We start from the raw sequence: 14,703 nt of genomic DNA, 5'->3' as shown, positions 1-14,703 counted from the left end.
GTAATACATATTCAGTGATGTGTTCTTTTATCAGACGTTATATCTGCAAACAGACTTTTGCTTAAAGTACTTTTAAGTCCATTAAATACATTTGCCATGATATTATTCTAGTACACTGTTGATTACGGCAGTTTTACTTTACTGAATAGGTATTTCAGTGGGGTATTACTAATTTTTTCGAACCAAATCACCTAAGTTTGTTGTTCACAATTAATGTCCTTTGGAAAACCTCCTTTATTAATGAATAGCGTGTTTTTGCCAGACTAACAAAAAAGCTACGGGTCATTGGATTAGAGCCACTAAACTTATGGACTCATGGATGTTAACAGATGGCCCAGTTTATCTAGACCAATTACTTTGCCTGTCCCACAAACATGGCTTTCTTCACCACAATCACTACTGATTAAAAAAGGCTAAAATGTGGAGCACAGGGAAAGGTGACTGAACGTGGTACAGAGAAAGCAAGACTTAACAGGGGTGGACAAGTGGAATGACGTATTCGAGAGGGAAGAGGGCAGCAAGAAACATGAAATTAGCACAAATAGATTATCTGTCGACTACAGGCCGGGCTAAGAGCAAGCCAAGCACTGTGGAGGAACAGGGAGGGAGAGAGAAAAAGGCAGATCGACTTCTTGTTTGTTCCTCCCTTAGGGGGAGATCCGATAGAGCCATCGCTCACCAAATTGCTGATCTGTAGTTGAAACAGCTGTATCCAAAGCGCACATGCACTGAACTTCACTGCAATTAGAATGCACCAAAAGCATGACCCGTGCACTGGGAGAGGGCCAAACTGTCTAATCTCTAACAGATGGTATATTTTTCTATGCCTCAGATAAGAAGCATCCCTTCATCACAGTTTTGGATATTAGTGATTTGCACAAGCATGGACTTAATCCAAAACACATAAAGAGTAGAATCACGGCTTTGGTTAGTTGGCTAATTTATTCCCAGTGTTAGTCCAGTGCCGTAATGCATTAAACACAACACTAACAGTATGTGCTCTCACTGCAAAACATACAATTAGGCAAATGTGAATGAAGCTACATTAGCATGAAACTCCAAATCAATCAGCTCTGGAAAGCCTCCCTCTCCATGCTCTGATGTGCTCTGCCACACTCTGCCCTGTATAATAAAAGGAGAATATATACAAACCGCCTGTCAAGCAGAAAGAACTGAAATTCTCCGACTGGTTTGAAGGACCAGCCTCACTTTTAGGGCTTTGGAAACCAGTGTCTCTGTAATGGTTCCCGGTTTTTGGCTGCCAGCACCTCTGATCAAACCCAGTTAAGGCAGCAGAACCACAGATGTATTATTTTTTCCGCACGCAGCCTTCTGTCTTGTCAAAACATGATACCTACATTACCCACAATGCAACTCCTCTGCCAACATTTGTAGTTGGCAGTATGCATCCTTTTCACACTTTTAATCTTTAGCCTAAACCAAACCTACTCAGTTTCTCTAAAGAGAGAAATCTGCTGTATAAAGCTTATATATAAAAATACACATCAATTTATCAATCAATGAATTTTTTTTTTTATCGAGCAACATGCTGGTCTTAAACAGGCTGGTTTTCCACTTGGCCAAGTTGTTAATGTGTGTAGTAAACATTTCCATGATTTTAAAGAAGATAAATGTGATAAGAGATCTGAAGTGAAGAAGCTGAGTGAAGAAGCTGCTTGGATAAGTAGCGAAACATTTGACATGAAGTTATACTGTATTTGACATCGCCCGTAAACAGACCTGGTGAAAATTCCAACTAGAGAGCAAATCAGCCACAGCGATGTTGCTGAATCCCCACACTAACCCCAATGTCCCCAAGTCCTCCACCCTTAACATACATATACAGTATGGATTTTTTTGTTCATATTCTCTCAGACATCAGAACTGTTATTTAAAATATAATGATTCTGTGTCTAAATAGTAGGTGACAGTGTTATTTGCACTGAGGCCTCACATTTTACAAGACAGTCTCAGTTTCATTGTCACTGCTTAGGACTCTTTCCATAATCCGAGGGAACTCTAGAGCAGAAATAAAGGTTGGTCTATTCAAAATTCATGTCTACCCTGCAGTCAAAGTGGTTGTGAACCTGTGAGGTTGCTTCAGACCTGATAGTGCCCAACACACGTACTGTATGTGCTCTGGAAACTGAATCACAGCTCCCACTGCAGCAAAGGTGAACTGGTGAAACAAACCGTCCTTTCTCTATCTTCTGCTCACTTAAACGGTGGGAAGGAGGTCTAAAACTAATAACCCACGAAAAAACCCGCTGCAAGGCTTAGGAGGTCATTTGAAACTTTAGCCAATAAAAGGAACATTTTGGTGGATTTAGGCAATTAATAAATACCATGAGAAATTCTTGCTATTAGGTGAATTTGTGGTGCGTAGCGTTATTCCACAAGTATGTGGTTGGTGTTTACACCTTAAATAGTGGCAAAGGAATGGAATGGGGCTTCATATTTAATTCAAGGCAATGGCCCAGAGCCCCTTCAGAGACAATGCTGAAACCGTGCAAGACGGGACGGGGGGACAGAGTGCAAAACAGAGAAAGAGAAAGAGATCCAGTGGTCTGAATCTCCTCCAGCTTTTATGACACTATATTGATCACACATAAGGGGGGAGGGGGGAGATGCAGTTGGTGAAATAATTGAATGTAGTCACATTAAGACACATGACAAAAGAGAGGCCAAGCAATTATTGCCAAAGTCATACAGTAGATACAATCCTTCCAACTCTCTGTGCAACTCTCCTGTTCAGCACTGCTAATGCATTGAAACAATGAGGGTGTCAAATTCATTTAAGTCACTGGGAGGTGTGCATTGCTCCTGTTCTCTCGCCGCTCCACGCTTGGTTTGATTTGTAATTCATTGGATCGATTCCGTTCCCCCTCCGCGCCTCTGGTCTGCTCCTCTCTTGTAATCATCCACAATAGCATGGTCATGCATGGCTCTTCGGGCTTTCCAGGGAAAACTTTAGCTACATGAGCAGAGGCAGAACTGTCTGCAAAGTGCTGCTTCTTCCCCTTCCCCTCGCTATCTTTTCGAGGTTGACCTACTTTGGAGAAGAAGAAGAGCTAAGGTTTATTTTCTTTGTTTCTCACACTGTTGTGGCAAGGGCAGACAATCGGCGAGCTCTCCTACTGTATTTCCCCTCCCCACGCCCTCACTCCTGATCTAGGCTGATGGCAGCTGAGTCCAGCGCAGTGAAATATGCCAACCTCACTGCCCCTGCAAAAAACACTCCCGCCAAGTCTCAAAGGACTGTATTCCAGGGGTTAAGGAGCTGGCGTCTCGTACACGACACCCGGAAATCGTTGCTGAGCACTGATTCACTGTGGGAGGGGTGGAAAGGAGAGTGATGCCTCTCTGTGCAGAATGTGTCTCATTATGGCTGAACTGTGTGTTACCTTTGGTAAACAGTGGGGAACATTACTCAGGCAAGCGTCACTCTAAAAGCAGCGGGCTGGTAAACGGCCCGATGGTGGCGCACAGCCATTGCTCAGCTCTACAGCCCCACAGGGATATGTGAGTTCGGTCATGATTAGTCAGATAGAATAAATAATCTGTGCTTGTGACAGCCCCCCCTCATTTCAACGGCCTCTTTTGTGTTAGGATATTCCCTCTAGTTATTTTTGCTGAATGACCTTCTCAATCACAAGAAAAGTCAAAAATTCAATTTCTGAGCGAGGGATTCATAATCATGGCCCGTTGTGCTCAAGGGTACCTGGCCATTTATAGTGCAAGAGCAATGTGCTGTACTCCATTTTAATGGCATATTGAAGAAATCAACAAATTAGAGATTCATTTAGTGGCTTGAAGGCATCTGACACTATAAATAAGTGAAATCCACACTGTGTTTTTACTTTTCTTAGGTTTAATTAATTAACTTTAATTATTAATATATTAATTATTCTTAGTTTGTTTTGGCACCTGAATTGCATTTCAATTTTTTTGTGCTGTTCTTCGTACAGTGACAGTAAAGACATTGTATTCTATTCTTTAATGCCGCCACTACAGTACGTATTAGGGAATGTTGTACAATGACAGCTGATGATGACCCTCTTCATCAGCTGAGAAAATGATTATGTTTCCACACAGCTACACTGGTTGGAGTAACGGATGTCTGCTTTGAGGGTGCTGCTGCTGTTTCTATTTGTAGTCCACTTCCTAAGTCTATCTTGAGGCCGAGAGAGTCAACGCACACAAACACTGTTGTGAGCCACAGTCTGGCAGCCTGACTTCAACACTTCCACCCATATCCTTGAATGGTTCTGATGTTCTCTCGTGTGTGAAGAGCAAAACATGTGTAATTAAATCTTCATCCCTTCGCTACTCTCGACCACATTCGCTTCTGTTTAATTGAAAAACCACACATTGTAAAACCAGATCCACTCAAATCTATGCCCCAGCGACTCCTGTAGTAGCATCAGGAAGCGGCCGAAGCTTTTGTCGGTCTTTCCGCTAACAGTATAATGGCAACTTGTTTTCATGTTATATGACCCTCTGCGGACTCTATAAATCAAACACTAATTACAACGTGCAACCTGACGGCTGAAATGCTACCTCTAGTGCCTTCCATGGGCTAATAGACAGCCGGGTGAATGTGGCTTCTAAAATAAAGTGCTTCAGCAAGCCGTAAGCGGCTCGGTTAATTAAGACATGCTGACAACTGGCGAACTCTGCACATCATTATAGATCCACTGCCTAATTGGAAGGAATGGTAACGGAAAAAGCATTTTTCTCTACTCCCAGATAGGTGTGCTGTCATTGCAATGAAACCACAGCAAAACCACTGAGGTATCGGCCCATGGAATTACCATTACGTTTAGAAGCATTAATGCTTCGGGGAATTAGTTTAGACATGGCTGGGTTAATCTGAGGGCATCCAAGGGCAGAAATTTGCCTGTTGGGGCCCTTAATAACCCCTTTTAATTGATTAAAAGATGCAAATTCTCTTTCAAATTCGCATTAATTGCATTATCCAAACCCAGTCACATGCACACCTGGGACTTCTGGGGCTATTGCCCGCTTAACTTAGAGGCGAAGCTATGAAAAATTTAGGTCTTACCTGCCCTGCACTTTGATGTCAGAAATGGCATAGAAGTATCTGGACAGGTTGTTCTCATCCACCATAGTAGCCCCAGTGGCAGGCCGGAGCAGCCGGATTCTCAGATCTGTGATGGTAAAGAAGTCCCTCAGCTTCTTGGTCGTGTCGAGTTGGCCGTACAGTGAGGCCATGTTGTGGAGCCGGGGCCCAGCAAACAGAGCAAAACGGTCCTTGATCTCAAACCGTACAGTTTTGTCATACTTCCACACGTAACCTCGTGAGTACTCCTCAGTGCAGATGATGTCCAGCAGGGTATGCTGGGTCAGATCCTGCACCGTCTTGGGCTCCATGGTGAAGGCATCCAGGCAGTCAGTGGCATAGAACTGATATGGCTGCCAGGTTCGTCCATAATCCAGAGACTTTTCTAGGACCATCTGTTCGGGCCGGCCTGACTCAAAGGTGAGCACAATGTCATCAGTCAGCTCAATGGTCTTGTTCCAAGACAAAGTGATGTTGACCAGAAGGGCCTTTGGGTACTTCTTCCAGGATGTGGACTGCCAGAAGGTGCTGGGGTTACGGCCCTCGTTGTCGAACATGAGCTCTGGAGGGTGGGCAAGTTCCTCAGTGGTGGCATCACATTCATTATTACACATGTACGGGTTCTCCTGCAATAGAGGGAGTGCAAAGAAACAAAAGAGTTAGTCATGGCCAGCAACAAGAAAAAAATCTAATCATTTTCAGAGTTGATCATTAAGGGAACTCGGTTTAAGAATGGCAGGCTTTCCCTTTCTCCAGCTCTCTATTTTATGTGTTACCTTTTTCTGCAGAGCTTAGGAATCAGATTCTCAAATGAGGTCATCATGTGCATCTACAATGTTATGTGTGTAGTGTTCATTAAATATGAATAAAATAATTTTACATTAGCTATCGTATCTTGTAGGAGTTACCACCTCTGTTAACTATGCAGTATTTCTATTTCATATCATCTCATGCCCAAACCAATAATAGAGACTTAATTTCTAATTATCTAAAATTTAATTTCTTTCTCACAAATGTTGTAATCTAGTGTGTATTATTCCCCCATGGTGTACTCTAAATGGTCAAAAGGCATAAAAAAACAAATTCAAAATCTATTTGTAAACCTACCTAATGATCTGAATAGGATTTTAAAACTGAAATCTATCCAGCCTCTTGCATGTAAGAGGTCTCGCTAAAAACATTTGTCCGATTTACCACAAATCATTACCAGGCAATGTTCACTCTTTGCTCCCTGGAGGCTTGATCTAGCTGTCAGGGGGGAGGAGGCACTCCTCCAAGAGGACCGTTCCAGTGCTACAAGCTCCAATTTATCAGGACAAGATAATCCACTACTTGATTAGGTGGGAGATGTCACCCTGTCTGTGTGTGTGTGTGTGTGTGTGTGCACGCATGTGTGTGTGTGTGTGTAAGGAGAAGTAGTGGTGAGGAAACAGGGACAGGAGCAGGCCTCTGATGTAAGACAGCCTAATGAAGCAGTGAGGCAGAGATCGCATAAGTTAAAGGGAGAAACAGCTCCATTCAGCTAATAAGCTTTGCAAGTTTTTCCCTCGTCCTCCAAGGCAAGGTGACAATGAAACCAGGCACTGTCAGGCCTTCTGACTGTTGGCGGGCCCCATTAATATCCTGTCTGGACCATCCCCTGCAGGCTTCTCCCAGCACTGGTCAGTGGTGGCTGGGGCGAGGGGGACGGAGGAGGAAGAAAGGCAGTGGAAAATTCCACTTGGGTTTTAGTGGACCGTGGTGGTGGGGGGTTAGGTGTGCCATTAACTGCAGCATCTGGTGCACCGCGGAGCCACGGACAGATGTGTAATAACTCACAGGTGACAGTTATGCCTGCTTAGTGGGTGTGGAGGGTCTCTAAAAAACCCACTTGGCATACAGGAGGACTGACTGTGTTGCTGTGGTTTGTTGTAAACGAGAATTCATAGAGGGAAACCTAGAAGTGCTGTTCAGTGATGGAGATGGAGAAAACATGTTTCTTTTTGGGCCCAGTTAATTATTGTAATTAATTTCTCTACTGTGTCACACTGTCTGAAAAACTATAACATAAACTGTAACATTAATATATACATTTGTTGAAATTATAGCCTAATGTGTTTACAAATGGTTTAAATGTGGAAATTTAAATATAAACTACATTTTGTGTTGAATTCAGTTACACAATATTCCTTTTTTCCTTTTTTTTCCTTTACTTTATACTAACTGATAAATAGTACTCATAACTTTTGAAATTACTGCATTCAAAGATATTACATTACAAATCAAATCCACTCAATTCAATTAAAATTCCTGGGAAAATTTACTTAAAACTACAACATGCAACTTAAGGTAGCGTTAGCATAAGATTAGGAATAGACGATCTTAGGTTAATAGTAAGTCCTGAGTTCTGAAAATGTAAAACTTATTGAGTTAAGTGGACTCTTGTATGGATGGTTGTAAATCATCAGTTTCTCATTTTTCATAAGGGTCTTAAAGCTGCAGCTGTTGAAAGTGAACTGTAGAAGAACAACATCTGAGGTAGTGGATTGGGATTAAATTTAACGCCAAGCTTTAACATGTTTACAATTATACTTCTACTACTTTGATATATATATATATATTAAATCCTATATTATTAGACACAGGTTTTCTATCATGTTTTCTTCAAACTACAGTCAAAGAGAGGATATGCAACTTATTTCCAACAATTCATGTTGACGTTGTAAAGTCCTTTGAAAATTTGAACCAGACATTCTAAGTTTAATAAATTCAGGTAAAACTTCAATTTTACATTAAGTTAAAAAGAAAAACTTAGTTGATTTTGTTATGTTTTTGTTAATGTTTTAGAAAGAAGGAGTCTTTGACCTCACCACATTAAGATAAGTTATGAAACATATAAAAATGTAAAAGTCATATACTGATGCTTCAAAAAAAACAAAAGTAAAAGTAAAATTAATAGAATGACATGTTTTTTTTAAAATTATAATTATATTATCCAGTTATAGTTGGATTATTACTGATCCATGAATATGTAAGCAGTGTTTTGCTGTCATACTGTTGGACATGTTAATTTCTAACAATTTATTATTGATGATAATATGTTAATGCTGTAGGTCTAAAATATTCTGCAAAATAAGTAGCTGTTAGGCAATTGTACAAAGAAGGAGTAAAAGACTAAATTGTACTCAGGCATGAAGTGAAGTATAAAGTAGTAGAAAGTGAAAATACTCACGTACAAGTAGAATTGTACAGTAAATGTGACTAAATGCAGCTCATGAATGCAGACTGCTCCAGAAAGTCAGGCGGTCAGCATTAGGAGTAAGACTGTTATCATGGCTGAGGTTGAACCTTTTGCAACTTTGCATTTGAATCAGGCAGATCCAGTGATCAGCTATTACAGTAACACACACACACACACAAACACGTCTATCCTCACCAGCACATCTCTGTAATCAGACAAAGATGTATCCCTATCGATTTCTGTGGCAGAGCAGCTGAAAATCTGCTGCGTCTAGCACCTGGCAACCTTGGCCAGTCGTCCAGCTCTCCCCGAGCACACAGGTTAAAATGCTTTCATTACTGTCTCCTCTGCCTCTCGCCTAATGACAAAATACTGCCTTTACGTATGAAGATCAATAACATCAGTGGTCAGAGCGGAGAAGAGAAAGGAGATAAAATGCTGAGTGCACGGCCTCGCGAAAATCAATGGCGGAGAGTTCTGTGTTTTACTGTAGGGCACCTCTCAGGCCTCCGTTGGCCGATTAATGGTTTGGCACACATTAAATAATTGACAGCATCCAGCACAGCAACATTTCTGTAATTACAAAAGATGTTTCTATTAATCCCAGTGTGATGATAAGTGGCTAGGAAGGTGGGGGGGGGGGGGGGGGGGGGAGGCTGCGGTAGCCAGATTACAAAGCCAGCAGCTGAGGTTGCTGGGGCAGAGAGGTCACGCTAAATTAGCACTAATAGAGATGCTGTTGTCCCACCCAAAACACATGGGCTTAATCCAATTATTAGCATATGATGCATTGGGATCGAGTGTGTGTGTGTGTGTGTGTGTGTGTGGTGTTCATGGGTACCAGCACATATGTGTCTGTGGGTGGATTTCACAAATCATCGGGAATCTGATCTAAATTCCTTTGGCGTTTCCCCTTTATTGTCAAACTGTTCAGGCTAATTTCACCAACTGGCTGGAGGAATGAAAATCAACAATGCAACAACATAGAGCGTAATGAATTTGACAAATTTTATCCAGCTGCACTTGAATGTGAGACTGACACTGTTTGTCCCGTTTAGGTCAGTAAGTGTTTATTTCTTGCTATGTCGGCCAAGGCTTTTAGACAAGTTACAGATATGATAATTCACTTGTTTCAGGCTCCAGAACACCAGTAAATGAAAGCACTTTGCAGTTTTGAGATCTTTGATTTAGTCTCTGCAAATGCAAAATGTCGATGAGCAATAATCAATATTTTAAAGAAATACATGTCTAAGGAGAACATGTTCTTCTTTCTGCTTAAAATGAAATAGAAACAGGCACCTGAACTTTAGCCGCTACAATGTTCTTTTCAGTTTATTGTGACTTCTAACATCATCATTTATTAATTAACCTAAATATGTAATAACAATTACTGCACCTCATTTTTCCGATTTTCTCACATGGGTCACAAAAACATATACAGGTAGATATACAGTGAATATACAAAAGAAGTACAGAGCAAATAAGTTGCTGATCACTTGCCTCCGTCTGGTTTTAGAATGAGATATGACTGTGGCGGCTGACAGCCTCTGTCCGACCACAGTGTAACTGCTGATGGAAGATGGGACTTGGGGCAATATAAATTTCTTAAGTGTCGACAAGCCATTTAGATAGATGGGATTCCACCAATCAAACCAGCCTGCTCTTTATTTCTGTGCACATTTCACTTCATAAGTGTTCAGTGTGCACAGAAATGGTGCTAATCCGATACAAACGTGACTGGACCTTATTGAATTGAAAACTTATAATATTTGTTTAAACAAAACTACTTCTAGCTATTTCATTGCTATTGTAGCAGGGCTGTTTGCACATTTCTTAAACCAACACTCATATTAAGATTTGAATACTAGCGCTGGCACCAAGGACGATCTAGAATTTATAGCGTTCAACAATAGGTATCAACAGTAACCTATGATGTAATGTAATGACATTATCATTTGATTTTTAAAGCTACACTATGGAACCAGCACTGCACTGTGACTCTCCTCCATCCAGCCCTCGTTCACCCTGCTCCGTCCTGCTACAGTTGCTCTGTTCAGCACTTCAGCATTAAACTCTAAACCATATAAGCTGAAATAATTCTCTGACCGGTTAGAAGGTTGAGGCTCAAACAAATATTAGTACTACTACCATCATATCATATATTTTCATCTGTAAATAATTTAATCAAAAGTTACATTTAAAAAATAAGTTTGCCAGTTTTGCCCCATTTCAATGTAACTGGCGTGACAATCATACTTCAAAGCTTCTAAAAACATACATAAAAATAGTACAATATTACTGTGATGCATATCTGCTAACAGCATCAGTTTCTGCTGCAGACAAAGTGAATGAAACACATATCAGACCTCAACAAGAATAACTCTTCATTTGCAGTCGTAACGAAAGGATAAAAAAAAAAAATTCTCTTTTAAATGTTTCCCCTGAGGTGGTTTGACAGGTGAGATTTTGTTTTGGTCACTTTGACGGACAGGGGTACCCCCACAATGAGGGGCAATACAACCATAACACACACGTAACATGAGAGACGGAGACTGAGTAGAGTTTATCCCTAAATACCTTTTGATACCAGAGCCTAAGAAGTCCTAAGGACACCTGACCATTTCAGTATCATGAACTATTTGAACTGCCACTGTCAAACTTCCTTTGCTGAATTCAAGGGAGTTTATTTTTTTATTTTAAATCCCATAGTTTGCAAAAAAAAAAATGCACTAATGTATCAAGATTACGGATCATAAGCCTCATTCACTGTCAATTTAAATTGGATTTAAATAAAACGAGTTGAGCCAACACTACATGTGACAGACAGGATCACAGCTGTATTACTGTACTTCACAAAAGGATAATGTTTGATGGCACAAAACAGTAAGGGAGCAAAAAAAAAAAGACAGATTTTAGCAATAACGGTCTACATTTTCTAATTTTCTCTCCCAACATCTGCCCAGAAAGGCATAATGTCATTTTTTACAGGTAACCATTGCACTTCTATGTTTCACCTCTCTTTCCTTTGCAAGGTGGATATGTGTGTGTGTGTGTTATTGTGTGTGTGCACGCAAGATGGGGGTGGGGGTTAAAGCTATCCCTGCTGCATTAATGAGACCTTGTGTTCCTCGATAGATTTCTTCACCCCGACCCAGGGGCTTGATTGAAGCAGTGCTCTCTCAATTTCAAACCTCTCTCTCTCTCTTCAGTCATGCCAGCACCTTTACCGGATCCCCTCTCTCTCTCCCACAGTGATGGGTGGAGCAGACAGACAGAGGGGCTTAACCTGGACGTGGAATGAATATTGGATGCCAGTGTGACAGATTACATTTGTAATAGACACCCAGGCCAAATCCTCACAAGGATTACAATCATATTTTCAAATGGCTCAGGGTCGACCAGAGGTCGACTGGCCTGGACCATGGTCAACAAGGAGACAGGGGACCTCAGGTGGCACACCCACACACACACACACACACACACACACAAACACACACACACACACACACACACACACTACATTCTGGCTGTGAAGAAGCATGGTTTAGCATATATTTTCATGGATTTTAATACAGCAGTTTGACAAAGAACTTTTTAAATTACAAACTGCTTAAACCAGAGGACGTGATCCGAATATCTGATAACAAACAGACTAAGGAATATACAAGGCTGTTGATGGTGAAATTAGAAAATTAAAGAAAAAGCGAGGTTTTTGCACACCACGAACTGTACGAGGCCATTCAAAAAAACCTCCTGAAGGAGGGGTAACGGTTCTAATTAACCACCAACGCCCCTTTAAGCTCCACAATGCCACCAACAGATTCTGGTAACTTCTCTTCCGCCTGCCGAAAAAATGACCAAACCTTCGCTGACATCCGCACCAAGCAATTACTGTTGTGGTTCATGCACTCGGTGTAATTTTACAGAAAAGTGCACTAATTTTAACCACAATAACTGAAGGGTATCAGATTCTGTTCCAATTTATCTGATCAGATGCTCATAGAACGCATTTCACAGAAGCAATATTAGAAACCAGAACCATGCGTTGCCTGGTGGCCGTGCATTTCAGGGAGACGAACCATCCACGGTCCTGTCTGACATGTTTTGGCACTGAGCAAGTAAAAAACCTCCACTAAGAGGAGATTATGCTAATATTCTTTCCTTATACTATCGCTTGTCATCATTATACCTGTTTCTCTGCGTGTGTTTTGGGGTGTGAACTGACAGCTAAAAGTCCAACACATGAAAAACTATATACTCGGTTGCAGAATTTTAGCAAATGTAATGTGTAATCTATGATCCAAGGCAGTGAGATGCACTGTTCAACCACCTTGAGCACTACACTGTGGGCTGCTTATTCGGCACTAGAGAGGGTTATGAGGCGAGAAGATGTGTAAATGTCCTCGTGTTGCGTTCACCGCAATCAGTGGCATTGATTTCGAAGATTTATGAGCTCTAAAACAATAGCAGGGGAAGCCTCTGCACATTCAGGGGATATAAAACAATTTTATATTCCATTATCTTCTACACGGCAGAGCAAGACCCACAGGGTGCAACTGCAAAATGGTTGGAGGATGATGCCCCCTGCTTAAGAGATAGTATATTTGTGAAAGTGAGGCGAGTACACACATCAACGGCTCCAGCCAGCCGTTGGTTGATGGCTCAGAGTGTGTCTTTAATACGGGCAGTTAAGTTGACAGATTAATGCTAATGTATAATGCAATGGCAGTTTTTTTTTTTTAATCTCCTGCAAATGTTACCTTTAGTTAACCATTTTAACTGTTTATTGTTCTTCAAGATTTTACATTTTATGCATTTGTTTTTTATTAATATGCTCTTTAATTATTTGCTTTTCAAACTCCCAGTCACACGTTTGTATTTAGTTTTGTGTGTATGTGGATATTTCGATTTTTAGGTGTAATTTAGTTTTTTCCAGGTTTGTAATACTATGTTAGAATATTTCCTCCCCTACAAACTGCAGAAGTAGCCTTTGGGGTATCGTACAACTGCTTATACTTGGGAAGCAGTGATATAGACAGTGTTCCCAAGTAGCGATCCCACAGCTAAATAATAGTGAGGATCATAGATTAAAATGCAAACAGACAAACGGAGTAATTCAACATTAGTAATTCATGAGTAACTTCCATTTAAAAGAAAAGTTAAAAAGTAGTTTTTGTTTGAGTCTCTGGATCTGGTCCCGAACAATATGCCTGTTAGATTAAAGAAAAATCTAAAACTTTAACAGTTTAAAATAAAAGCACAATTTCTAATGGCTATTTCAGTCGCCCCAAACAAACCAGGATTTGATCACAGTTATTTTCCACCATTTTCAAGACAAGTGCCATTCATCTTTTATTAAAATGACATTTGTGCTGTGCACCATTACACCAGGGCATAATCGATCTGCTGGCTGCTGCAATGGAACACCTCTCAATCAAACTGTCCTGTCAGATAACATGAGGACTTTGGAGTTTTTCACTCTACATTAGGACTTGAAAACAATCCTAGCCTGTAGCCATGATCAGCCCTTATCTTTGAGTAGACAAATCCCTCGGGAGTTGACATCATGAAGCAAAGGTTACAGTATATCACACTCTCCCTGACACTCCATCCGCCATTGCTGTCTCTCCATCCACTGGTATTTTTAATGGTATAATAACACTACATATCCTGTAGAGAAGTCCTCCAGAGGGACATGGATCACTGTCACCTTGGCCAAGAAAAGAAGCTAAGCTCGGTACAGGAAGCTGCCCCAGCTTCTTCCCTATGGATACAAACCTTCACAAGCCTGCGGCAATAAGGCTACTGTACAAATTAGTAGATCATTTGCCAGTGGAGATAAAAACCCTAAAACACAAAAGAACATTCGAACCGTAGCCAAGGGTAAACGTTTCAGGTATCGTTAGCTGAAACAAGTGAATTGGCCTTGCCGTTCCAATTCTACCTATAGGTCCTTTAGTCATCACTTTGATAATGTAAAGACGATTCATAGACCTCAGCTGATGCCAAATGAAGATATTGGTGTAAGTTTTTGGCTCAGGCCTTAGAGCAGTCATCTTTCAGCGGTAGGGTCGCTGGTGGCTCCTCGTGGGTGCAGTGGAAAGCAGTTTAGGTAACGTAGTTACCTAAAGATTACATTAACATTGTATTTGTGGCTTACACATCTGTAAGCAGTATGACAGTTATATGAATATATATAAACAATGTATAAAATTAAAAGTTAACAACATCATTTAGGATCAGAGGTACAAGGTGTACAGAGATTACAATGACCCGCAAAATTCAGTTAAAAGTACATGTGCATGTGAGTGTATGGAATGCAAACTGATGATAAATAAGCATGTAAAGAATGTGTGTTATGAAATATTGAGTCACTGAAATGACAGACAAAAACATTTTT

At 40.8% G+C, this 14,703-nt stretch overlaps 1 protein-coding gene across 4 annotated transcripts in view; it reads right to left on the bottom strand.

Annotated features, from left to right (window-relative positions):
* ntng1a (netrin g1a) overlaps window positions 1–14,703 on the bottom strand; it is a 114,485-nt gene that overhangs the window by 56,866 nt on the left and 42,916 nt on the right. For all 4 annotated transcript variants that reach the window (XM_067486828.1, XM_067486830.1, XM_067486829.1 and 1 more), the window contains exon 3: window positions 5,066–5,709. In XM_067486828.1, the coding sequence (XP_067342929.1) occupies window positions 5,066–5,709 (644 nt within the window). The remainder of the gene's footprint in view (window positions 1–5,065; window positions 5,710–14,703) is intronic.

This window comes from Channa argus, chromosome 19, assembly GCF_033026475.1.
Source record: "Channa argus isolate prfri chromosome 19, Channa argus male v1.0, whole genome shotgun sequence".
Taxonomy (NCBI): Eukaryota; Metazoa; Chordata; class Actinopteri; order Anabantiformes; family Channidae; genus Channa; species Channa argus.
This window is presented reverse-complemented; position numbering and strand designations above follow the sequence as displayed.